This window comes from Acanthopagrus latus, chromosome 24, assembly GCF_904848185.1.
Source record: "Acanthopagrus latus isolate v.2019 chromosome 24, fAcaLat1.1, whole genome shotgun sequence".
Taxonomy (NCBI): Eukaryota; Metazoa; Chordata; class Actinopteri; order Spariformes; family Sparidae; genus Acanthopagrus; species Acanthopagrus latus.
Genome location: NC_051062.1, coordinates 12,610,349 through 12,636,131, shown reverse-complemented (window position 1 = coordinate 12,636,131; position 25,783 = coordinate 12,610,349). Strand labels below are relative to the sequence as shown.

General features: G+C 43.0%; 1 protein-coding gene and 1 long non-coding RNA gene across 8 annotated transcripts; one reads left to right on the top strand and one right to left on the bottom strand.

Moving 5' to 3' along the window:
* Positions 1-28: 28 nt before the first annotated feature.
* col8a1b (collagen, type VIII, alpha 1b) lies at positions 29-21,041 on the bottom strand. Of its 7 annotated transcripts, none has more exons than XM_037091044.1 (5): positions 10,792-14,119; positions 5,693-5,860; positions 4,893-4,950; positions 3,365-3,653; positions 29-3,107 (listed from the first exon to the last, which is right to left on the bottom strand). In XM_037091044.1, the coding sequence occupies exons 3-5, from the start codon at positions 4,932-4,934 to the stop codon at positions 1,159-1,161; spliced, it is 2,280 nt and encodes a 759-aa protein (XP_036946939.1). In that variant the 5' UTR covers positions 4,935-4,950; positions 5,693-5,860; positions 10,792-14,119; the 3' UTR covers positions 29-1,158. The 7 variants fall into 7 exon arrangements, with proteins under 7 accessions (XP_036946939.1, XP_036946938.1, XP_036946936.1 ...); XM_037091043.1 differs by lacking the exon at positions 10,792-14,119 and adding an exon at positions 18,231-21,041 and having other exon boundaries at positions 1,159-3,107; XM_037091041.1 differs by having other exon boundaries at positions 1,159-3,107; positions 12,524-14,120.
* A 368-nt stretch (positions 21,042-21,409) lies between these two features.
* Positions 21,410-22,866, top strand: LOC119015333. The gene is made up of 3 exons (XR_005073306.1): positions 21,410-21,533; positions 21,794-22,059; positions 22,179-22,866. It is a non-coding gene; the product is annotated as an uncharacterized LOC119015333 (long non-coding RNA).
* Positions 22,867-25,783: the final 2,917 nt, after the last annotated feature.

Genomic DNA, 25,783 nt, shown 5'->3' with positions numbered 1-25,783 from the left:
TGACAACAATGAAATTCAAGTCAAGGCACATGTTTCTGTTTCTTTATTAAACCATTATCTAACAAAAGCAACAAAGAAAACAAATCAAAATTCACATATTTTAGGCACAGTTTACCATTTAATGCTGTGCACCATTGTCCAAAGTAAAGCAAACAAACCCCCCAAAACACAAAATTGCACATCCACAGTTTGAAGAAATAAAGCACAAAATAATAAAAGCTAAAACTTGGTGGTATGAACGGGTATGAGTGAGAATACATTTTTGAATATTTGTCTAGGTTGTGTTCTGCATTTTTGAATGTATTTTACTGTTAATACAAAGAAATTAACACAAGTAATCAGTAGTCAAACAAATAAATTACAGAGAATACTGACAAATTGACAAAAACCTTTCAAAGAATTCATATCTATTACAAAAAAAACAGGACAAATCGTGACACCAAACTGTCAAAAGCAAATAAAAGATTTTGTGGATAAATTCTGGACAAAACTGCAAAAGGTGTTTTTTTGTTCCATTCTGGACTGAAATGTGTAAAAACCATATGAAAGTGGATTTTAAAAAATCACCCACTTGTTTTAATTTCAGATTTAGCCGTTTAAAAGCTGCTTTGTCAAAAAGTTGTGACTAAATGCATTGTACAATGTTCTAGTATCCTCTTATGTGCCCAGTATACAGTATATAACTGTAAAGCGTAAATTAGTGAAAATGTGAATACAATTCTGCAACATATAGTCTCATTGTTCCAGGAATTATTCCAGCCATGTCATGATATATTGTGTGTGGACGGATATACGAATAAATGCACAATGTAAACATACAAGAATTATGACATTATTAAGACAACTGAAATATTTGGTAGTATGTGTTTTTTTATTTTATTTTTTATTTTATCTCTGTTCTCCCCTACTCAGAACCCTCACAAGAAACTTTGCTTCTTACATATCGTAGCCAATGACTCAGACTCCATTGCTTGATGTAAATACAATGAAGTATGTTGCTACTATATAAAACAAACAAGATTATCTTCCAGCACTCATTGTAAACCATTTCACTTGACCTTCTTGAACTGTACCTTTGAGACTGCAGTAGTTTTACCGAAAGTATGGTAAATTTGCCTTCAGTAAGTCATTACAATCACCTTTGTTTGTACACATTCCTTACATTGGGTACAATAAGTACCCAGAAAATGTGGAGTGGACATATTGACCAGCATAAAGTCCTGCAGCCTGGTCGGATGGCAGCTGTATATGCACAGTATCTCCATGTCGTAACGGGAGTACAGCACTCCCTGATGCCTGATCCAGCAAGCCCTTTTTGTATTCATCATATGTGTACATGACCGGTTCATTGTTCTTCATCAGTGCCACCCACACATTACCTCCTTTGCAGTGGACATGGTAAGCAAAGTAGTAGATCCCTGGTACGCTACAAGTGAAAATGCCAGTTTGGGGATTGTAGTCCTGATTGCCATTGTGAAGGAGTTTGTCAAAGATGACAGGGGAGCCAACAGGAGGGAATGGATTTGTGAGCTTAGCCGTGAACGCAGGCATCTCTGGGCCATTTCCACTTATGTCCCCTCCATTCTTTTTGTACACCTGTTTTTGGCTATTGTGTGGGCCGGATACGGGAAGGATCTGTCCAAGGTCAGGAGATGTAGCAGGTAGTCCTGGAGGACCGGGGGGTCCGGGTCGTCCTGGTGGCCCGGGAAGTCCAGCGGGGCCACTTGGACCAGGTTTACCTTGAGGACCAATTTGACCAGGGACTCCTGGCTTTCCTTCACCAGGATAGCCAGGTGCACCATGCACACCTGATTCGCCTTTCGGTCCTGGTAGCCCAGGAGGTCCAATTGGTCCCCCTGGTCCTGTAAGCCCTGGGATACCCTGTGGTCCCTGGTGGCCTTTTTCTCCAGGTTGTCCACTCTCTCCTCTTGGTCCAGATATTCCTACACTGCCAGGGGCACCAGGTAAACCCCTCATTCCAGGTTCTCCTTTGGGGCCAATGGGCCCTTGAAAACCTCTTTGTCCTGGTTGTCCATCTACTCCTGATAAACCAGGCTGTCCTGGAAGACCTGGAGGCCCTAATTCACCCTTAACTCCAGGATATCCTTTTGATCCCATTAAACCATCTTCTCCCTTTTGCCCTGGGAAGCCAAGACTACCTGGAGGTCCTATTGGACCAGGTGGGCCAGGCATACCACTAGGTCCAGTGGGGCCGATAACCCCAGGAAGACCTCCGTGACCTTTATCACCTTTAAGACCTGGAGGTCCAGGGAGACCAGCATGCCCCTTGTGACCCTTAGGTCCAGGAAACCCTGGTTTACCATAGCCTGGTAAGCCTGGACCCCCTGGTAAACCAGGAGGGCCTGGTTCCCCTTTACCTCCAGACATTCCTGGTTGCCCTCTGACACCATCTATTCCTGGTTTTCCAATTCCTGGTAAGCCTGGTGCTCCTGGTTGACCACTTTCACCTGGTTGCCCTGCCATTCCTGGCTCTCCAGGAGGACCAGGCTTTCCTGGTATCCCTGGCTGTCCAGGGAGACCATTAAGGCCAGGTTTGCCAACCCCAGGGATGCCGGCATTTCCAGGTGGGCCTGGTGGTCCGCTAGGTCCTTTTAAACCTGGCAAACCAGGTAGACCAAGTCCTGTCTCCCCCTTAGGGCCTGGAGGACCAGGAAGCCCTGGTGGACCTTTTTGGCCAGGCTCTCCTCGATGACCTCCCTGTCCGGGCAGCCCCTGACCTCCAGGTTTCGATATCCCAGGTAATCCAGGAGGGCCTGGGAGCCCTGGAGGCCCAGGAAGTCCAGTTGGTCCTTCACCACCATTAGGACCAAGGTCACCTTTTGGTCCTGATAATCCAGGTCCTCCAGGTTTTCCTGGCAATCCTGGCATGCCAGGTTTTCCGATTCCTGGGTAGCCTTGAGGACCAGGAGGCCCTGGTTTTCCTGGCAATCCTGGCAATCCTTGGCCTGGTTGCCCCGAGGGGCCTTGTGGTCCTGGTGGTCCTGGTGGTCCCGGGGGGCCCTGAACTCCTTGAGGTCCCTCTCTGAGACCTTCTCCACCAGGACTAGGGGGAGGTGGACCTTTAGCCCCTCTGGGGAATGTTTGTCCTGTAAAAGGAGGGAGGGAGAAGTGAAGATTTACTAAATCAATCAACACTGATCAGGAACATACATCAATCACAGATGGTGCGGATATTCTCAGCTGACATATCAAGGCCACCAGTGAGTTTATATGAACATTTAAATAAAACATTCCTAATAATGGTATATATAGATAATGTTACTTAATTAGTCATTTTTTAGCATTGTCTTTTTATCAACTCAAGCATCAAGAACAACATAGTTGACAAAAATGTTGATCTCACCTTTGCTATCAGTCAGCAGCCTCTCTTTGCCCATTTGCAAGGGCAGGTGAGGAAGCTCTTTCCCATACTGAGGCAATGATGGGCCTTCTTTGCCGTAAGGCAGGTGTGGCATCTCATTCCCCATAAACTGTTGCTGAGGAAATCCATCATTGTACTGTGGCAAGGGCTGGTGTTGTTGAGGTGGTTGTTTATGTCCATAATATGCCCCGCCATGGGCAAAGTGTAGTAAACATAGCAGGAACACTGTGATGAGCAGATAGAAAGAATGGAGGGGGACAGCCACCATTTTCTGCAGTGGAGAAATAAATAAGTTAAAAAGGTAATGCAGTGTCTTTATAAACGTCTCTTTGTCATGGAGAACTAATGGAAAAATAATATTATTCAAATGCATCTTGTAAAGGTGCATCTGGTCACGACTTTTAAATAAATTCTATGAAGGAAGTTAAAAACCATTAGATCCTACATTTCCCATAATGCAATGGGACAGTGTATTTTGTTTTACCTGGCATAGGCTGACATCTTTCACAACAACACACCTTCAGTTGTGTAATAAAGTCTGTCTGGCAAAGCCAAGATGACCCTGGGGACATCACTATGACATCATCATCAACAGCATAAAAAGTGCCACTTCAGTAAAAACCTTCAGTATGTGGGATTTGGTGGCATCTGGTGGCGAACCTTTAGATTGCATCCAACAGACTACCCTTTTGTCATTTTTACCACGTTTTATACAACTTCCAGCCTGGCCTTACTTGGTTTCATTTGGCGCAGCAAGGATTTGCATTTCCACCACAACTAGGTTACATTTTTCATAACTTCTTCACAATGGTTCTTACTTTCTGGCAATCATACAGTTATGGACACCTACAAATATCAAATACCACTTCTGCCAATAGATCCCAATAAAAGTCTTCACACTAGACCTTTAAATGGTCACTCATGTCCATTCTCTTGCCACTTGAAGCCCTGTGGTCATTAAGATACAGCACTGAAATATACAGTTACAGTATACCATCTATGTGCCATCAAATCAGAGAGTCAGCCATCATGTTGGCCCACGACCAGCAGGCTGTGCTCTTCCATCCTGCAGTCGAGTCAAGAAATTATTTCAAGCGCCAACACACACACACACACACACACACACACACACACACACACACACACACACACACACACACACACACAGAGTGGGTCTTATGAAACCCACTGCGGTCAAACCAGAAAAGAAAGAAAAACCTTCCACCGCCTGACTCCGGGCGCTCACCCTCTCGTCCTTCCTCCCCACTGTTTACACATCTATTCAAACATACTGTGTAAAAGCCTCAGAGCCTCATATCCTTGAAGTGAATTACATACAGCACACGCTGCTAAAACATATATATCGCAATTAAGAGGCCCCGCAGGGGACGTGGTCACCTCTGAACATAATCCTTAATCCTTTAAACATGTCTGCGCTAAAGAGATTGGCAAAGTGCTGCCAAAAGCTCGGTGTGAAAATAAACGGCGATGGCTGAGTGTATGTTTTTACCCGCTGTGGTATTTGTGCGTCCTGAAACGGTCCCAAAGACATCAAAGTTATTGGAGAGCTGAAATAATTGAAATAAAACTTGCGTACATTTTTCGGAGCAATTATCTAAAGAAAGCAAACTAATTCAGGTTGCATATGATAAGTGTAGATTATTATTAGCACATGAATTATAATCTGTGTAGTTTTGTGTGGGCACATTGGCATCAGTGTGAGAAGGTATATGGTGTAATGACAGAACGTATAAGTGCGAAATTGATTAGTGTAAGAGACATCAGGATCAATAAAATCAACCTCCTGCAATTCACTGAAAATTGCATGGAGTTTGATTGGTCGCTGCTGTTGTCTTGGTGGTTGGTTTTGAGGGAAGGAATTAGGAATAATCACTGTAGCACAGTTTGAACTATAACCCTCATAAACAACTCACACAATTAAAGATAAATATGATGAATTTCTTATCGACTGTACTTGGGATTTTGTTGTAATTATAACTTGTGACACCCAGTCAGTAATTTAGTTTACCAAACAATTATATTGGTAATTTGTAAAAAAGTTGTGTGGGGTTTGGTTGGTCTTTGGTGGTTGGAGCTGGGACTAAAGATGTTAAAATTTCTAACTAAACCCTGTTCATCAGTAGCCATCAAGAAAGTTAATGACTGCAGCTGCTGCTCATAACATCATATACACATCTACATAAACTCTATTTTTGTACTTTAAAGTAGATTTTAACAGAATAAACACACAGATTCACCTTTATAATCTGGTGTATCGTGTTTTGAGTGCAGTGTGACAGATTCTCTCACTTTCAGATTTTTCCTCCTCTCTAAACTGCAGCTTGTCGCTCCCTCCGGCCTCCTTCCTCCAGTCTCTCCTCACTTTACGCTGCTTTTCTGGGACTCTTCCAGGAGCGTGAGCGGGACGGTGGCCATGCACAGGATCCAGCCAGGTGTTAGCTGCAGTCCTGCTGGGCCCTGTGAAAATATGAATGTCAGCTTCGATGAATGTCAGGTGGTGACCTTTCGCGGAGGCCTGGGGTTTGTAACACAAAGCTGCCATCTCCACCTGGTAGACATACTTTGGCCTGCATACAGTTATGCTGAGACGCACCTCTTTGCTTGAGGAATTCAGGGACGGGGATATTAAAAATAAATGTAACAGAAGAGTAAAATCATAAAACGGTGTCTTTGCAGCCTGTCTGGAAGCTGAATATCAGTATGAAACATGCTCTGCTTCATGAGTGACAGGTCTAATGCTATGAAAGTCAGTTTATCTGGTGTTTGGTTGTCTTGTGGCTAGTTTTGTAATAGCTTTAGAAGTAAAATATAGAGCTTTTTCTTTTCAATGTGCAACTAGCAACACAATCCTCTCCTCAGGTTCCGATCTACTCCAGCCCATTGTGTAGAGTACGTCATCTGGTGCAAAGAAAAAAGCTAAAAATAATGAGTTTATATTTAAGAATTTGAATATTTGCAAGATATCAGGGATGTCAAGTTCAATTTTAAATCAAAACTTGCCACAAAAAAGTGCTAAACAGTTCAGTCTTTTTAAAAAGTTTTTCAATGATTTATTGGTTTTATGAGTCAAGAGAAAAATGTTTAAATTGGATCAAATCATGACCTTAAAATTGCACGTCAAACAGATTTTAATGTACAGTTTTGTAGTTCTGAATCTTGAATCCCTAAATAAATACATATGTATACAGACAAATTAAACTAAAAGTGTGAATAGTAGGGAGGAAAATAAATGAAGCAACACTTTCAACAATAATATCAGTCAAATGGGGTTTTTTCTCACACGTCATCGACTCATTCATGCAGTTTATAAACTCCTTAAAATGATGAGAAATAAATAAAACCATATTTTGACCACACAAAAGGGGACTATGTGTTAATTCAGTAAATATAAAGTGACCTCATATGACAGACTGAAGTGTGACTGACGCAAACAGACTCTCAGAGTAAAAGATGGTAAAGACAATGTACAGATCCAGGACCATGGACAGAGCCTGCAGACTGTCCACCCAACAGTCTGGCACTGACCTCTGATCTGCTTCACTGTTCATCGGCTTCATGACAACAGCCGCTGGAATGTTAAATGTAAGACAATTTCTTAGGAAGTACTAATATGTAGCAGTGAAAAATAGGAAGGTAAGTCGAAAGTCATTCTAAAACGTACTTGTAAAATAAAGCAGACGAAGTGTGGAGGTGATGCAAAGGGTCAAAAAGATGTCAAATAAAAAACAACCAACTGTGTGTTTTTACATTTCTGTTCAGAAAATGTGACAACGTAATTGAAAACAGCTCATCAACTGACTAAAACTTGTGTTTCAGCGCCAACTACAACTATTACATCCAGACTAAACAGTTTTTTTCTACTACTCCAGTGCTGGAGTGAATTTGTCAGACATGTTTTCCAGATATAAAACCACCATGGGGCTGATCCCCACATATTGATCCTCTAAATTGAACATGATATCACCCACGAAGATGCTGAACTGATCGTCACGCTAGACAAAACCTCTTGTTCTCCCCACAGTGCGACCTCTTCTCTGCAGGCAAAGAGGGAACACATGCTTTGGCGAGGAAACGAGACGACCTCCGCAAAAACAATATGTCAGCAAAACAAAGAGGCCGGACTCTGAAACACATGTTGCCTCCGACCTCCACGGAGGTGTCAGACTCCGGGACTAACGGGGTCGCAGCAGACAAAAAACACGCCAAACTCTGTTTAGTGGATGAGCTGAGGGAGGAACAGAGATCGAAACATTTAGGAAGTTGGCCGCAGCAGAAATTCACCTGTCTGAATGTTTTAGAGACACATGGAGATGGGTTTGCTGTGTTGTGAGTCACTGTTTTGTGTTTTGACTTTCAGTTAAACTTTGGTTATCTATCACGTCGGATAAAAATACTCCAGGAGCGTTCACTTGTTCTCTTTGTGTGCACCAAAAAGCACTTCTAAGCAGATGACAGCTGATTCCTTTTTTCAGTGACTTTGGATTGGACACGATGGAATGAAAAATAAAAATGCTTTCTGCAAGTTGCCAACGTGAAACACCATTCAGAACATTTCATATACAAACTGCATATATACACTGTAGATTTATGACTTATATAAAGGCTTTTTCAGGCTCGGTTTGTGTCAGCTGGTGTTCCTTTCAAATATCATCCAAACAACCTTCACTTAAGAGTTCGGGCAGCTTCTGTCGCACTGCAAAAGCCAACGATCGTCTCACATTTTGAATTCTGGCAGCCGGACAGTCAGAGAACAAAGTTCAACCAGAAAGAATAAAAGTGAGGTGGGACGGAGATCTGAGGATGGGTGGATACGTCCACGCATCCTCAGTGGAAATTACACCATCGAATCTGTGTAAACATTAAAAAAAAAAAGATTATTGTTCAGTGACGCCATATTGTTTCAAGGGGTGTGGACAGTTAATCAGACCAACATGATGTCTGTCATAAACATGAAATCTCTGTAAATGTTTCCAGCTGTTGTCTATATTAACATCATTAACCTGATTACATGCCTGGATTAGATATTTAGATGGTTTTAATGTGCAAGCACCATTAAAACAACACATTTCAAAGATGCACACGATGATCTGATGCTATGATAAAGTCACTATGTGCCCCATTATTAAGTTCAGTAATTCAAATTCCAAACTTTGAGCCCTTAATTTGGAGTATGGACACATTGTGGATGGACAGTTTTGCACATTGAATCTTGTGAGAACGGTGTAATAAAGTAATAAGAGCAGCACCCGCAAAACTGTCTCAACATCCAGCCTCTCAAAAACATGCTGTGTTATTGCGTCCCGCTGCCAAGTGACCAATCTCCGCTTGGCTTCGCCATCAAATACACAAACACGGAGGTTGTTTTGACTCAACAGCGGTGAAATAACTGGAACGATTTCACGGTATTTGTGCTTTAATTTTTCCATCCAACAGTCCGCCTGAGTGCTTCTTACATGAGAAAGCAAAAATATGCTATTTACTCAAATGTAGCTACCAATTACTTTGAAGAGAGGGGCTTTGATTACAGGATGTCCGTATCATCAGTCATCTTTTGGTTTCCAGACAGTCTAATAGGATGTCTGAACCGCAGAATGAAAAGTATTGAGTTATACGGACATTACATGTCTGTCTATTTAGCTTTTGAGCACGCTGCATGGCAACAAATAAAGTTATCCGGTTCTGCTTTATTTCTGTTTTCCATCACGCGGGCTGTAGTGAAGTTCTCACAGGGTCAGGTGGAACATAAACATTTGAGATTTCACTGAGGGATTGGACGTTTATGCATTCACTTGGTGTCAAATGAAAAGGAAAAGATACGTTTCTCTTTTTTTTCCACAAATGCACCCAAAACAGCAGAGGTGGACTCAGGATGTTTGAGGGTCAGGGGTGGAAAATATAAAAAAAGGACACAAACGCAAAAGTCACGTTGATAATGGACCAAGAAGACTAAACAGGACAGTTGGGGGTTCGTGTAAGTGACTCAGGTTGGACAAGGAGTGGTTCTTATTGGCTGTTGCAGGCCACAGGGTGGACATAGAAGCTCCTAAACCACAACTGAGTGGTTGAGCTCGTAAGACTAAAGCGTGAGAGGCTTCCACGGTGTTGGTCTCACTTCATTGGCAGCTAGAAAACCCCGCTGTGTGTGTTTGTGTTTGAACGTCTCCACAATAAATATCTCGACTTGACACCCTTGACTCCCACTGTGTCCTCCTCACATCTCAACAGAGACCGAACAAAGCTTCATTTTTTTTGCACGACTTTCTCGCTTTCATGTCTCAACTTGGATGAAAACTCCTCAGACACCTCCCCCCCCCCCAAAACCCTCGCCTGATGACAATCCCATGCAACAAAGCCTGCAGGATGGATGCTGGTCCCTCTGAACCTCGCTGCCAACACTTACAACCACAGCCGGCTCCGCTTGGTGATGAGCCACAAGTCTTTTATCACCTCCAGCTTGGCTTTGAAAATAATCAAATTTCCATTTCTGCTCCGTGTTCCCCCTCGCGACCGATTCCAGATGGGCGACTCTGCCGCTCAATAAACAAACACTGGGGAACAGAGGCATGTCATTGCTTACAGATACGGGTGCCAGTCTTAATTGCTTGTGGTCAGGCCTGGCTTTTGTGTTTTAAACAGATTGCAGAGGGTTGTTCTTTCACAATAAGAGCGGGCGGCGAACAGCGCTGCAGGACAAACTGTCATTGTACCGAAATGAAAACATCTGAGAGCGCGCTACAATGATTTACGGTCACGGTGTGCTAACAAACTTTATTTTGGCGTTGATTCAAAGTTAATCTGTGCTGTTATTCTTTTGATCTCAAAAAGTATTTATTGCATTTCAGCCTTTCATGATATTTCAGATATTCCTAACAGCATACGGTATCTACCCTGATTCATAACTAGCAAACATTAGCTTGCAAGCTAAAAATAGGCTAATGTTGTTGTGGATGGTTGAACGTTTGTCAGCTAGCCGAGTAGCTGAGCAGCCAAATGTTGCTATAAAGAAAGATACAGGCCGCGTTTTGGCAAATTTACTACGGAAAATGACAAATACTAGGCAACAAACTTGAACATTAGCCTTCTGTTGTTGTGGATGGTTGTCATAACTGAGTGGCTAGCTAGGTAGCTAAGTAGCCTAGCATCAGCATGTTTTGTAAACTGATAACGAAATGCAGAAAAATGTTAAATGTTAATAACTGTGGGTCAATTCAAATATTCATTATGAAAATAGCCTTTTTTTTAATATACTTTTCTACAAAACATTGTATTTACACTAAAAAGCGTTAAATTATTACCATTAAAATACACTTAAAATACAAAAAAAGTACAGAATAACGGCCCTATATGAAATTATCAGATTATAATCATTGATGCAGTCATGTTTGTACCTCTTATCTTTATCCAGCTGCATGCATCTTAATTTCTTTAGTGATTATATTTTGTACAATTGGTCTAAAACAGGAAAAAGTACACAATTTAAAAGTGCGCAGGCGCAGAAAATGAAAATACTCAAGTGTTGCATCTCAAATCACGTCCAAAACAACAGATAACAACACAGTTATGAGTCAAATCCACTGACTCATTGTCACGATCACCAAAAACGTGCTTTTGTTCAAAACTGACTTATTCTCTCTCACCATAGACGTAAGTAATTTATGATAAGCAGCGATGGGATTGAACCAGCAACCCTACAATTACTGGCTGACCCCTCTGTATCACCTGAGCAGTGGCGAAACCCAAGAACAATACAGATGTTGTTCTCTTTTACTGCCGACCGACCGCTGCTACAAACCTGCTGAATTTACGGGTCGAAAATAAACCCTGGTGATATTTTTACCAGCCGAATAATAATGCAGAAAACATGCAACTGTTGTCAGCACAGTGTGAAAGGCTTTATTCACACACACACACACACACACACACACACACACACACACACACACACACACACACACACACACACAGAGGAATGCAACGATCAGCTGACAGGAGGGAGCTCGAGCGCCAAGACGACATCTGGGGAATGCACCTGAGTGTGTGTGTGTGTGTCTTTGAGTGTGTGTGTGTTGTTGCTGTTCTAACCTAACCTTCATATGAAAAACACTCCACCATCTCGGTCGTAAATTTGTCAGTTTTGATTAATTTTTCAGGCAGAAATGCTGAACAGCTCCGGCTTCCAGCTTCTGAGATGTGAAGATTTGCTTATTTTCCATGAATTTAACGACAAATAATTAAATATATTTGGAGTTCCAGCCCTGTTTATAACCTTGATAAACAGTTTAAATCAGTTTACTGTGTGTATGTTTATCTACAGCTGAGTCAGAGGAAGACAATAACACTTCAGACGAGGCCAGCAGGGGGCGCCAAACTCCATTTTCAACATTTAGGTTTCGACTCATCAATACTTCCATCAGTCTGTGTGATGGAGGATAAAAGTCAATTTACTGCCAGTTAAAAGTAACAATAAAAATTAGGCTTGATTTACATCATAACAGACTTTTAATCTCATAACCTTAACATTTTGTATCGTAACTTTCAGTCTTTGTCTCATATTTTTACTTTTTTGACTCATAAATGTGACTTACTATCTATTTTTTTTTGACTATTTATCTCATGATTTTGAATTTTGTCTCATGAGCATCATATTTTGTCTCATATTTTGACTTTTTAACTCATAATTTCGAATTTTTATCCCATAAATTTGTCTCATATATTTACTTTTTATCTAGTAATTTTGAATTTTGAACTTTTTATTGAATAGGTTTGATGTTTTTCCCATAATTTTTGCTTTTTATCTAATTTTATTACTTTTTAACTATAGATTTAAACTTTTAACCAATAACTTTGACTCTTTGTCTCATAATTTTGACAATTGAATGTATAATTTTCACTTTTTACCTCATAATTTCAATTCTTTATCTCATAGCTTTGACTTTTTGCCTCATACGACCAAGTTTTCATCTCTTCTTCCTCTTTCTAACTGGCAGAAATTGGCCTCTATACTCAATGTGCTTTGAGCGGCAGTAAAGAGATCAAGTCATCCTAGTGAACATTATATTTTCTGTGATTTAAACATGCTCGTCCTCTCAGATTTATCGATGTGTTGTGTGTTATTAATACCGGACGTTTTGGTTTCGGTGGATCACGCCCACCATATTTCCAGCACCAGCAGCCTCTCGGTGCATTATATCCTCGCAGACCACAAGTCATATTTGGAGTTCATTCTGGACCCGGAGCTGTTTTCCTTCCCTGCGCTCGCTGCCCTTTCTGTCTCCGAGCAGGTGATTTATCCCGCCTCAATCATCGGGGAACGTTTTCCCGCCACAGCCCAGCGTGTCTCGAGGGGGAAGGGAAGGGGAACATCGCCGGGATCCGAGCAGATTTCAGCATTCCTTCACACCTACTCGATGTGTTTGCAGAGCGAAGGCCGGAGGCGGAGGGGTCAGCCGACCTCCAGGCGGGTCGAGGAGCCTCGGTTTTAACGCGAGGCGACCGCAAGAGGAAGTAGCATCCTTTTGACGTCCGTACATGCACATAATCGCAGCGACACCTCCCTCCCCGCTCCTCTCATTGACAGATTTTCCCTCTCCTGCTGCTTCGGGGAACCACAACTCACCCGATGTCTGGCCGCAATTTTCATTTCAGGCGGGGACCGGCAGCGGGAGGGGGAATTATTTTCCTATTAGCTTTGAGTTCTGTCAGAACAGAGTATCTGGTGTCGGTGGAGAGCATTAATAGCGATGCAGCACTAAAGGAGCACTTTAGGTTTCTTTCACAGGAGTTATAAAATGTTTTTTTGCGATGGGAAGCGAGGGTGGGAAGAATCTGCTCCACTGTTTCAACACGACATGTTCCACCGGCTCGCGCAGCAGGAAGGAAACACTCTCAAGGTTTTTTTCCAGGCCCGTCCAAGTTTTCGGACCCTTGTGTGGGTTTTCTTTTTTTTTCTTTTTCCCCCCTCTCATATTTGAACTGGCTCTCGAAGGGACACTACCGCTAGCGAATGATTATTTTTATAGGCAATAACAACGTTTGGCCGATAATCAGATCTGATGGTTTTATACTACGCTTTAAACCACAGACTCCAGCGGGGAATTCTGCCGCTTGCAGCTGCATAAATAGATTTTGTGTACTGTGTAAATCTGAACAGAACCTCCAGCGCTGTGCAACGGGCCGCACGCTGTGTCCTGTCTGCTGGTTCTGACTCTCTCCAGTGAGTGGAGAGTAACAAAGTGCATGTATTTAAGTGCAATTTCGACCCTGTTTTATACTTCGAAGCTGCGTCTCAGCGGTGATGTTTTACCTTTTTACTCCGCCACATTTTCCTGAAGTGCTTAATTGTTTTATTTCAGTGGAGCAGAAGCTTCAAGTCCAAAGTCTGTTTCCAGTGTGAATCAGCCAAAAACTCAGATTTTGCCCTTTTTAAAAAAATGTCTGATTTCCACTCGCAGTGTCTCACATGGTTTCATTTAAACGACCGTTTGAGGTCCAACGATGTGAATTCATTTGATATTTCAGGAAAATAAACAGACGTTTGGTGTCTTTTCTTTCTTCTCTCAGGCCAATTAATCAACGGACGCCGCCGCCAACGTGATTTCACGGGGCGGCGTGTAAACAGCACCAGACTTTTAAGGACATTTTGCAGGTTGTGTTTGAGCATTTAAGCTTTTCGTGCAGTTTATGTGTTTTGGATTTGCAGGAGATGACAAAGTCAGGTGACCTTTGTCACCGTGGCAACAATATCAAGGCGGCATTTACCTGAAACATAGATTAGAATCTGTCTTCAGCTCGATGGAGATGGAACAGAACCACACAAACCCGGAGTCACAACCGCTTTTTCAATAAACTACATATGATGGATTCACACGTGGCTGTGATTGGCCCATTAGAAGGTCACGTGTCACTTCTATATGTGGACTCTCTGACATTCACGTGTCAAAAGACATTAGACATTGTTTTTCAGACACCATTTGCTGAGTCCATGTGGAGGAGACCTCACACCTCGGCTGGAAACCGCCGGACTGACCTGCACCTCAACGTATATAAATGTTGAGCAGCTGTAACTGTAAAACTCTGCAACAATCTAATAATGTAATATACAAAAACACTTTTACTGTCCTCTGAACTTCAACTCGTAATGGAGCATTTTTAGCCCACTTACATCTGAACACTTCCTCCGGAGCTGCCAATGAAACCTGATGAAAGAAAAAAGCTCCATCGCAAACTGACCACAAATAACCTCGGAAAGGTTTCCAACATCGCAAAAGACGACACACGCAACACGCCAGACGTCAAAGAATACAGAGCGAAGTGGGGCGAACGAAACCTTCCAGAGGAGCTGTGATTGGTGACAATTGGAGCGCGAGAGCAGTCGAATACTAAAAAAAAAAGTCTTGTGGTGATTATACGTTGCTTTGAAAGAGGCTATTGCTCCCAATTTCACTTTGATGATGGCTTCCCCAGAGCGTCTCTCCAGTCGTAACTCTGCGTAGTGTTCAAGCGATCCGTCACGGAGGGTTTTCCGTTGTCTGCTTTTGCAAACTTTCTCCACACACATATTGATTTCTGGAGATCATAAAAAAATGGCCCCGGGATCATTCGGGGGCCTCGCTGCAAACATGCGTGCACGGACCGACCTGTGACAGAAAAAGGATACGACGACAGTCCCGGAGATCTTAATGTGTCACACAGTCACACTGTAAAAACACGCCACTCCAATCCTCCCTTCTGCTACTGTCCAGATGTTTTTGCAACGGAGTATTTACGAGGGATAATAAGAACTACGACTCCGTCTACTTAGGAGTTTAGATAAGATACTTTGCAATAAATCTGCACAGTTCAAAGAGTGGTGTTTTTGAAAAACCAAGCTGCCACTTGTCGCACACAAAGGGAAGCGAAACGGATCACGGCGGCGGCTAATGTGGGAGATTAATCGCTTGCGGAGAAACGCAGCGAACCTGAAAGTGATTTATGCTTCATAGTTTGAGACATTTCGCTCCGCACGGTAGCAGGCGAAGCAGCTGGACACATGGCCTCGAATCACAGAGGCTCGCAGCTGAGGGATCAAGAGACACATTCCCTCTGAGCTGCATAAACACTTCCTGTTCAGTAGGTGAGAACGGTGAAAAGGAGTCTGAGAGCGAGCCGGCTGGAGAAAACGCTGCCGAGAGACGTTAACAGAGTCGCAAATTTATGAAGTCGCAGGCTGCTGACAGAAGCGTCTGCACATGTTCTCCTGCACAGTCTGGAGGTTAAAACTTTACGGCTCTGACACGAGTTTGCTTGCAGCTTCCAGTTTCCCTCTGTGATGGAAGTAAGTGAAAGCAACCACAGCGCAGCAAGCCAACAAATAAAAGTAGATATTGTGCTTCGAAAAGACTGTTACCTGTTATTAATGGTTAAAGCAACAGTTCACTCCAAAAATGATCCATCTCGCCCCCAAGTTGATGTAAATTCGGTGAAGTTTTGCAGTCAAGCAAACATTTCTGGAGCGTCACAGCAGAACAGCGTCATCTTAAACAGTTGGAGTAGACGGGGACTTGTTTTAAAACAGGAAAAAAACACTGAAAAAAAAACGTTAAATTGCTCCTTTCAGCCCGTCAAGAATTCTCCAGAAGCCCTGAGATCACAAATTGATTTGAAAAGATGTAATATATCCCCGTCTTTGCACGGTCGAGCCAACACTAACACTTTTAGCTGGAAGCTACAGTGAAGATTTCTTTTTTCACCTTTAAACAACTGATTTATAATGACTTAATTTAAATATTTGTCTGTTTAACATTTTGGGAGATATCCTCACTCCTGTTGTTGCTGAACAAGCAGCTTGCTGTTGCAAGTGGTGCGGGCTCAGGCCTGTGTGAACCGACCAATCAGAAGGTATTCTTGGGTCTTAAAGAGACAGGAGCTAAAAACAGAGCGTTTCAGACGAAGGGGGGAACACAGAGCTGCAACTCTGGACAGCATGAGGGAACTGATGTGTTTTTATGAGGATTAAATGAGTAAACCTATTATAGCAAAAGTCCAAAATCCAATAATGAGCCTCGAAATAAGAACAACATGTCTCCTTTAAAGCTCACTAATCAGCATTTGATCTCAATAACTGTTCACGTTTCATTAAAAAGATGGCAAACCCAGTCAATTCCTGACAAGCTTATTGGTTTTCAAGGGATCCGGATCACATTTTTCTCCTACTGGACAGCAAGAACTTGGAGAGGTGAAGCCTCTCTGTGGCCAAAACTCAGAGTTCACATGAGAGGATCCAGCTAAGCCTCAGGCGCTTGGACACAAAAACACACAACACAATATTTATTCATTCCCAGACCCCAAACTTTAAATCTCCGGTAGCTTCAACCTCATTAAAACACATCTGATTGACCTGAGCTTCATAAAAATGGAAATTTGCAATGTGAGTCCGGACACGTAACTCCAAACCTCTTCCTGCATGAAGCATGCAGTGGTAATAACACAAAGCAAACACCCCAGTTCAGATGATGATGCCGCTAAACCGTCCTTAACCTCCTCAAAAACAACGAGTCGTGCACCAAATGTCCCGCCGCTAAACCCAAAGTCAAGGAGCTCTAGGTTCTCTCGACGTGAACTTCCTTGACCCTCCTCACATCTGCAGAGCGAGCCGTGTTGTGTGTGTGTGTGTGTGTGTGTGTGTGTGTGTGTGTTTCCACGGTGCCGCTGACAAAAATCCACAACAACACTGAGCAGCAGGGGGGGTTCACAGCACAGCAATCAGAAACTATCAGCCAGCTAATTGTACAACTAGTTTCAACCTCAACCATGTGTGTTACCACATTTCCCCCCCCTAATTAGGAGGTTTTTTTTTTTTTGCAAAGTAAGGAAAAACAGGATCACTTTAAATGGCACTCAAGAGCTGAGAGTTAGAAATTAGAAACAGCTGCACGAGAGGGTTTTTTCTTTTCTTTTCTCAGTTCTGTTAAAAAGTTTGCGTTAAAGGAGGATTATCGCCTCTCGGCTCGTCAGGCGGTTTGGATGCAGGTAAAGAACCGGCAGGAAACAGTCCAGCAGCTTCACCGCGGACGTGTTTAACATCACGATAAATCCACGCCGGGTGTGAAAAGCGAGGGATTCCCGAGCGTTTCTTGGCAGGTGCACATGATCAAGAGGATAAAGAGGTCGAAAGAATCTGCCAGTTAATCTCAAATCTTACTGATGTTTAAGGTAGAAAAAAAAAAAAGCCCAAACTTTTCCATCTCAGCTGCATGAAAACCTTCCCCCTCTCTGAAAACCCTTTATCCTAATTTATGAGACACTTAAAACGACAAAACGTCTTAACACTTAATCCTTTTCCTTTCTTCGGCTCTGGATGGAAAACGGCCTGATTCCTTCCCTCCCGTGTTGAAAGACGTGCAACTAAGATTTCTAAAAATGTCATGACATTCCATTAACCAGTGCTAAATCCTGTCAAGATGCTGCTGCCGTGCATTTATTTTAACAAGCTTAAGCCGGACTTATTCTTCCCAGGTGTCTCCTTTTGGATTTTCTTTGCATTTTGGGGAAAAGAAAACTGTCTATCTGCAGAAAAAGGAGGAGGCTGAGCTCTTATGAAACAGTTTTTGGAAGTCAGGAAAATGAATCTGTCGTATCTCGAGGATCTTTTTTATTTTTCCCCCTCACGTGCCATTCCCAAAAGTAAACTTTTTTTTTTTCCAAAGTGTGTCCAGAAAAACACATTAAAAAACCCAAACAATGAGCTCAATCACGCCTTCGGTAGATGATGAGTCCTCGCTGAAAAGACGACACATGCCAACCAAAACATCACGAAGTCCTGCTGTGCCAGTGGTGACGCATCACTTACCTTTGTGTTGCTGCTGCTGCTGCTGCAGGATCACTGATCTGTGAGCAGTGCCGGGACAGACGCTGAGCAGCAGCTCTGCTCAGGGTTTGGCTTTTATCTGCAGGTGGGTGGAGCTGCACGAAAAGCCCAGAGAGAGGAGAAAGCGCTGGATCTGTGCATGTAGAGAGGAAAAAACTGTGTGTGAGAGAGAGAGAGAGAGAGAGAAACCACTCCTGGAGCTGTGTGTTTGCAGCATTAGAAAGTTATTAGAGACTGAACCGAGGCACAGAGAAGAGAGAGAGAGAGAGAGAGAGAGAGGGAGCCCAATCAGCTGCCCGACGACAGATCACGAGGAGGAAGATTCTCGTTTGACTTGGACCTCTCGGCACATTCTTTGCATGCAGGGAGATTTGAGGGCAGGGTCTCGCTTTGGTTTTGGCTGAGGTCAAGAGCGAAGCTGAGAGGGGAAGGTTTTCGTGACTACCGCAGCGCACACACAGTAGTTGACCAAACATTTTGCAGCTCAGAGGGCTGTTCTGGAGCTTTCGCCGGCATTAGACGGTCTTCCTCAGCAGATCTGTAGACGCTGACGCTGAAGGGACCTTCAAGCCAGAATGGATGAGAGTATTTACTCTGCTGTCTTTCACACACTCTCGGTGCTCGTCTCTTGTTCTCAGTCAAAACCAAGAGTCAACGATCGCGCTAGCAGCTCTAAACAGTCGTGCTGAATGCTAACATTAGCATGCTAACATGCAGACATTTAGCTGAAGTCACGTCCACCATCTTAGTTTAGAGATGCTTACATGTGCAATCAGCATCAGACACAAAGTACGATGGTGTCTAGATGGTTACCATAGCTTTGGGACACTCCCGCACATGCTAACACTAGAACAATATTTAGAGGATCAAGAAAGTCATTAAGATTCATCCTCTGGAGACCGGGAACCAAGTTTCACAGCAACCAATCCAATATTCTTTGTGATATCTGAGTCTGGACCAAAGTGGACTGACTGATATCTTTGCTAGCTGGGCTTAAAAAAAAATAAAATAAAGATGATTCAAGAAAATGTTTTTCAGTTAAATGTTTGACAAATGATGTTAGACGTAATGCAAATCTGAAATCAGTCACTAGGATGGAAAGTAGCCACGGAAAGTAAAGTTAAATGTTCGAATCCAGGGCTAAATGAGAGGAGCTAAGCTAAGCTAAGCTAAAGATTGGCTAGTTTAGAGTACAGTGTTGCCATATTGGACTGACAAAAAGTCGCCCAATCTGAGTCTAGAATCACCCCGTTGTCATAAAGTAGACACATTTTTAAAATGTTTTGGAATATAGCCGAACGTTTTGTCATTTGAGAGGAAAAAGTAGTTTGTAAAATGTTTTTTTATCCACCCAGTTGAACAAAAAAAAGGCCCAATCTGGCAACACAACCTCTTCAATGCGACTCCTTCCCAGAGCTTTTTGTTTGAAACGTCCAGAAGATTTGTCCAAAAAAAAATCATCGTTGTGTGGAAGTAACGAGCAGAGACGAGGGGCCGGACGTTCACACTGTGAACAGCTGGTTCACATTTGAGGGAATTATTCTTTGTGTTTTTGTTTGTGTTGCTATTTCAGTTTCTTGAACGTGTTCTCCCCACGAAGGAGCTGCTTGTAAAGAAAACATTTTGGTTTCCCACCCGGACCCATTTTTCCTGACAGCTTCTTTGTGCTTGAAATTCGCCATTAATTTGTGCTTGTTAAAGTCATTTACAGTGTAAATAGTCATGACTTCACTCGCCGCTCAGCTAACATGGACAGAAAGACTCATTTTCCTTCACTTACCTTCAATCTACTACTTTTTTTTTGGAACCTCGTCTTCATTTTTCACTGTCAGTCATCACTTTCACTTTTATGAAATCCAGAACTGTTTTAGAGAGAACAACAAGCAGTCCGCTGCGTGGAAACCCTGACTTCATACCTGTCTGCGTACAGACTTCCTGTTCATGCAGTTATTAACCTGCGACTTAGATCTCAAGGCCAAGCAGCCGCAGCAAAGGGAAAAGCTACAGACAAGCTTGGCAACGACTCTTAATACTCCCCGTTTCCTGTTCCACAATCAACTTTCTTTCATCGTGGGATTGGCGGCTCGGAGTCATCAGCAACACCCACAGATGGATTCGCTGTTTCAAAAGCACGAGTTTGGTTTGTGTTGTTTACAGAGTTTGATGTCTGTCGGACATCCACATTGTTTCCTCCAGTTTTTGGTTTCGAAAAAATTGGCACTATCCACAAGAATCTCCCTCAGACCCAAGACTGCACCCTGTCAAACAGCCGTAACGTATTTCAAAATGTTGCAGCGGCTACAAAACGGCCTCCGTGTGATTGACTGAAATTTGATGAATCCAGTCGTGAATATAATTCGTCGACGGGCACGGATTTTGAAATATGTTGTTCTCCAAAACCAACGAAACACTGAGACAAAGTGAAGTGGACATTGGGAAAAATAATCAACTCTTCATGGGAGAACTTTTTACTCCTTTTCCTGGCGTGATTGCTGAAGGGTTGTGGGAATAAAGTCAAATCAGTCTGTATTTTAACCTTCTGCTACTGGTTCTGTCAGCTCAGTGCTCAAACATGTAGATAAATACAGTAGTATACAATTATACAGTGCAGAGCTAAACAATTCCGATGCAAAATGTAAGATTTTTGCCTCTTAAGTTCCCAAATAGCACAAATAAATCTTACAGCGAAGCAAACTGTTTGCTTATTTGAAAGACGTTTGAGATGTAACTTACGCCGATGACGTCCTAATGTGGCTGTGAGTATAACAAGGAAGGATTTTATCTTGAAATAAACATGATCATTAGGTCAAGAGATCTCACAGCAAAGTTTGCCATGTTGACCATCAAGCAAAAAGTACAGCTGAGGCTGATGGGAATGTTGTTGATTTGAGGAAAAGTTACGAGTTCGCCTACGTTAAAGTAATAAATACTAATCGGAGGATGAACGCCTGTAAAAGATAAAATCCTCCACCCTGATTTGGTTGCCTCAAAGTTTTGGGCATTTTTTAAATTTTTTGCTCAGTGTGCATTTCCTCAGACGAGACGTTGAACCCTGGCTCCACTTCTGCCACCACAGATTCGAGTTCCACTTAGTTTCTGCCCAGAATTCCTGACTTTTTTTTTTTTTTTTTCTTTTTAGCCGTCGATTGGATCGGCCTGTGAGAGAACGTCTCATAAAGTCACCTAACGACTCTGAAAAATGCAGACTTTCCTCTTTCCACCCGTGTTTACCTCTCGGTTATTTGGTGGAGAGAAAGGGAAGAACTGAGCTGCAGCAGAGAGGAGGTGGGAAACAGGATCAGCTGTGAAAAATGTTAAAACTTGTCAATTAAAAGTTTTTATGCTGATACGCTGTGGTTAAAAAAACTTGGATGCGGGCATTTCATTATAGATTGCTGGAGAAGTGTGAGAATTCAGACTGGAGCCAATGATCTAATTCACGAGCACAGCTATCATTACGATCTGTAAATCAGTGGGGTTGTGTAAAATGTGACCACCGACTTGGCAAATGATCCTTTACTTTAGTATTTCTGTTTGTGATGCAGTTCTTATCTTCAGACTGTCGGACGACCAGACAAACCTTGACAGCGACGACAAATCTTGTCCCGTTCTTCTGACTCCTCGTCTATCAAACACACCCTCGACTAACCCTGAAGCCTTGTGGAGAGATTTATGAGCTCTTGCTGGATTTCCTGCATACCAACATGTTCATACATCAAGCGTATATGGAGGGATTTCCTCTCTGACACCTCTGTTTGGTGGCTTGCCAAAGTGGAAATTTGACATCTTTACATTTCCTTACAACTCGCTGGTGAGGTTAAAAAAAAAAAAAAGCCTCCTGAGTTTGAAGTGTACGCACGGACTAATTTCTAAATGGCTAACAGAGCTCTGGTGCATTCTGGGTCTGCTTTTTGTCCTTTCACTTTAAAGATGTTGGCCCAGAAAGGACTTCGGATGCAGGTCCCGACTTACATGATGTCATCACACGAGACGATGAACACCGGTTACAGCTGTCGGCTGAGTCGGGCTAATGGGTCCTGATGCGATGAGGCAGAACTGCGTATGTGTTCCAGGCAACAACGTCCATATGGTGAGAAAAAAGTGGAGGCCATACGTCCGTCAGCGCCGTCTGCAGCGCTTCCTCGCAGGGAAACAAGCAAACCTGATGATTCCTGCTGGAACCAGTTGCTTAAAGCTGCTTTCTCTCGTGACCACCTCTGGATTTTTTCTGTCTGGCTGTTAATCCGGTCGTCTCAGGGCTCCTTGCTTCGAGACTCCAGTGTTCCTCTCCATCTTTGGTTGACGGTTTGAGAGTTTGGCAGAGGGACGGCGATACAAAAAGGTTCTCGAGACGACAGATCGTCTTCATCCCCTTCCGTCAAAGCCAGCAGGCTGCGTGAAAAAGCACAAGGCCTGGCGAAAGGCTCTCGCAAAGAAAATCATTTAGCCTCTCTTGCTTTTCCGTCGGAGCTCTTGACTGTGTCTCGCTGGAACTGGCACGAGTGATTGACAGATAGCAGCGGAGTGAAATCATGAGGCAGCTTAATTGGCTGTAAAATCTAAAGCCGCCGCCAGCAGCTCTGTGAGGCTGAACACGGGCGAAGCTGTGCTTTTAACATAAACCCACAATATTGCATTTCAGCCGCGAGGGATCAGAACAAATTACCCAAAACTCTTTGGGTTTTTTCTTCCTCTGTTTATTCCTTCAGAAGGTCTGGCTCTGCACCCGGGTCGGGTGCAGAGCCAGACCTTCTGGAGGAATAAACAGCTCTGATTCGTTTGCCGTTTGCTGTTGTACTTTGTTGTTTCAGCATGCTATGGTCTCCTCATTAGCAGTAAACAACTGGAGCTGAAAAACATGGCTAATCTCGCCTCGGCAGGACAAACACACAATACTGATAACATTAAAAATGGCTGACACGTGTAGCTGCGAGCCCTGACCCCAAAACTGAAGCATATGTAGCTGTTTTAGTACCTCCAACTGATCTCAAAACATCTCTGTGATAACGGTTTCCTACAGACGCGTTTCATTTGCTAATGAGGTTTTATCGTTCACAGTGTGAGATCATTTTCAACCATCCGGAAAACCAGAGTTCAGAGACGCCGTCGCGGCTGTCTCGCTACATTAAAAGAGCTTTAAATCACAAAAAAAAATCTGTTTCTGATGAGCAGTAACCACACTACACGTGTGCTTGTAGGATAAAAATGTATTTGCTGGCACAGAACGAGGCCCTTTCAAGTTTTGTCACATTTTGTTTTTCCATTTCGCTCGATAACATACAGACAAAGCAGTTCAGGCGGAGGTTTAAAATATAAAACTTTAAAATAAAGAACCCTCTCAGCTTGTGGAAACACAACACAGGAGAGCAGTCGAGCCACGCAACACAACGCTTGTTTATCCATGTTGTCACCGCGTGTTTTCTCTTCAGGTGAGGTCAGGACAATTATTGTGATACGGCAGGAAAAGGGTCATTAGCCGCTAACCGCCTTCACCAACATTTCCTGTGCTCGTTAGGACAGAAGAAGCAGGACTGCACGAGGGCGAATCAGCTGCCGTCTGAGCTTTAAGCCTCCTTTTTCTTGCTTTGTCCGTCGCTGCACTGGAAACATGTTGGCGTGTGGAATGTGTTCATGTTTTCTTAAGTATGATGCAATCGTCTCGGGCTAATTCACTGTTTGACAATAATTTGCAGGCTGAAGTAAATGACTCGACTAGCTCTGGTTCTGGGAGTGTTGCAGTGTATTTTACATTCTTTAACACGATGAGATACGATCGGTTTGGGATGTTAACTGTTTCCAGGAGAGATAATTAACTTTTCTTGGCGCACCCACGGTTTCCTACCATTACTAGCCCAACAGTGGCGTTATTTATGTCCTACATTTACCATAACACCGCCCCAAAAGGCAGGTAGAGTTTGTTTCTTGTAACTTTATATAATAAGTCATTCAGCCTCTCCTGTTATTAACTTAACTGCCGCTACGTGTTAGCTCTGCTAGCCTAGCTGTCAATGGCGCAAAGGAAACACACGTTTATATCTTCTATTCTTTGTGCTTTCACAAATTTCTGTGTTTTTGTAAATTTCCCGTGATTTGTTGCTGTGTTTTACACCAAAAGTCCAATGTCCTACAATTCCCATAATGCAATGTGATAGGGTCTGTAAATAGCATTGCGTTTTTATTTTCAACTCGACGCATAATCAAAAGTTTTTAGATATTCACGGCGCTACATCCCTGTTTGCATTATTTTTCACAACTCCAGCCTTCTTGAGCCGTCCAGTGATGTAACACATTAAGATATTTCCCTTCTTTTTCCACAAAAACTCACTAAAAACAAAGCAGCTCATTCAGTTATCCCGACGAGTCTCCACCAGTACGGTCTGCGTGTCTGTGCAGGAGTAATCACATTATAAAAATGGTATATATGATCCATAAATGCTCACTTTTTCTGCTTCTCTGCAGTTGGCCGACTCCTCCACACTGCTACACACACACACACACACACACACACACACACCTGAACACACCTGCCTGCCAACAAGCCTTCCTAAATAAATGTGACTGGACACAACGTTAAGTAGATTAAAATCTACCGGGCTAAATGTGTCACTTTCACTCATACTCCCCGACATATTTAGAGACGAGAAAGTACTTTGACTTCGAGACGAGTGTTTAAAAACGCATAATTCAACCCATCTGTCGAAGATGACAATACAGCGAAATTAACGGTCCGTTTATAACAGATTCAAGACCAAATATCTGCTTTTGTCAGAACCTTTAAATCAGCTCAGACCTAATAATCTTCTCTGGAATAAAACGGGACTCACGGTCTCGAACACTGAGGATAAAAACTCTCCATCGTTCCCACAGAATTATTTCCACACTTTCATCCACATCTTGTCAAACTATGCTGTCATCCGACTCTGAGCACACGTTTTCGCCGGCCTTGGGCATGAAGGTAATCTCTGTCTGTCAAGATTACTGCATGTATGCGAGAGAATACCACAGCTCCGGGAGAGCCTCCCTCCTCCAATGTTTTATTTATTTGGCTGCACGTTTGAGCCAAAACGCTTCGGTTTGCATTTCACTCCCCCCGCTGCCCTTGGAAGCGCGGGCCAGATATGTGGACTGGAAACCCCCGGTGTTTGATGATGGGAAGTATATTAATCAATTCGAGGTGGATTCGAGAAAAAAGAAAAAAAAAAAGGGGGGATTGCTCACAGAGTTAAAAGCCGCTGAGTCATTGTCTGTTCATCTGGGACGGAGTCTGGCCAAAGTCTGGGTCCGCTGGGTTTGGGATGAGAGATTTGAGTTTGTCCTTCAAGCTTAAAGTGAAGCTTGTTTTAACCTCTTTTTTTTTTTGCAGCATTTGGACCATGTTTTTGTCCATCAGGTTGTGGATTCTGCAGCGAAGTTGGAAATACACGGCCACACCTGAGACTGCTGATCCAGAAATTCCTGCATCTATGACTCATTTTTTGCTCCGTGTCTCTACATACAAACAGACGTGTTATGAGCTCCATGTTGAGTTCCTCATG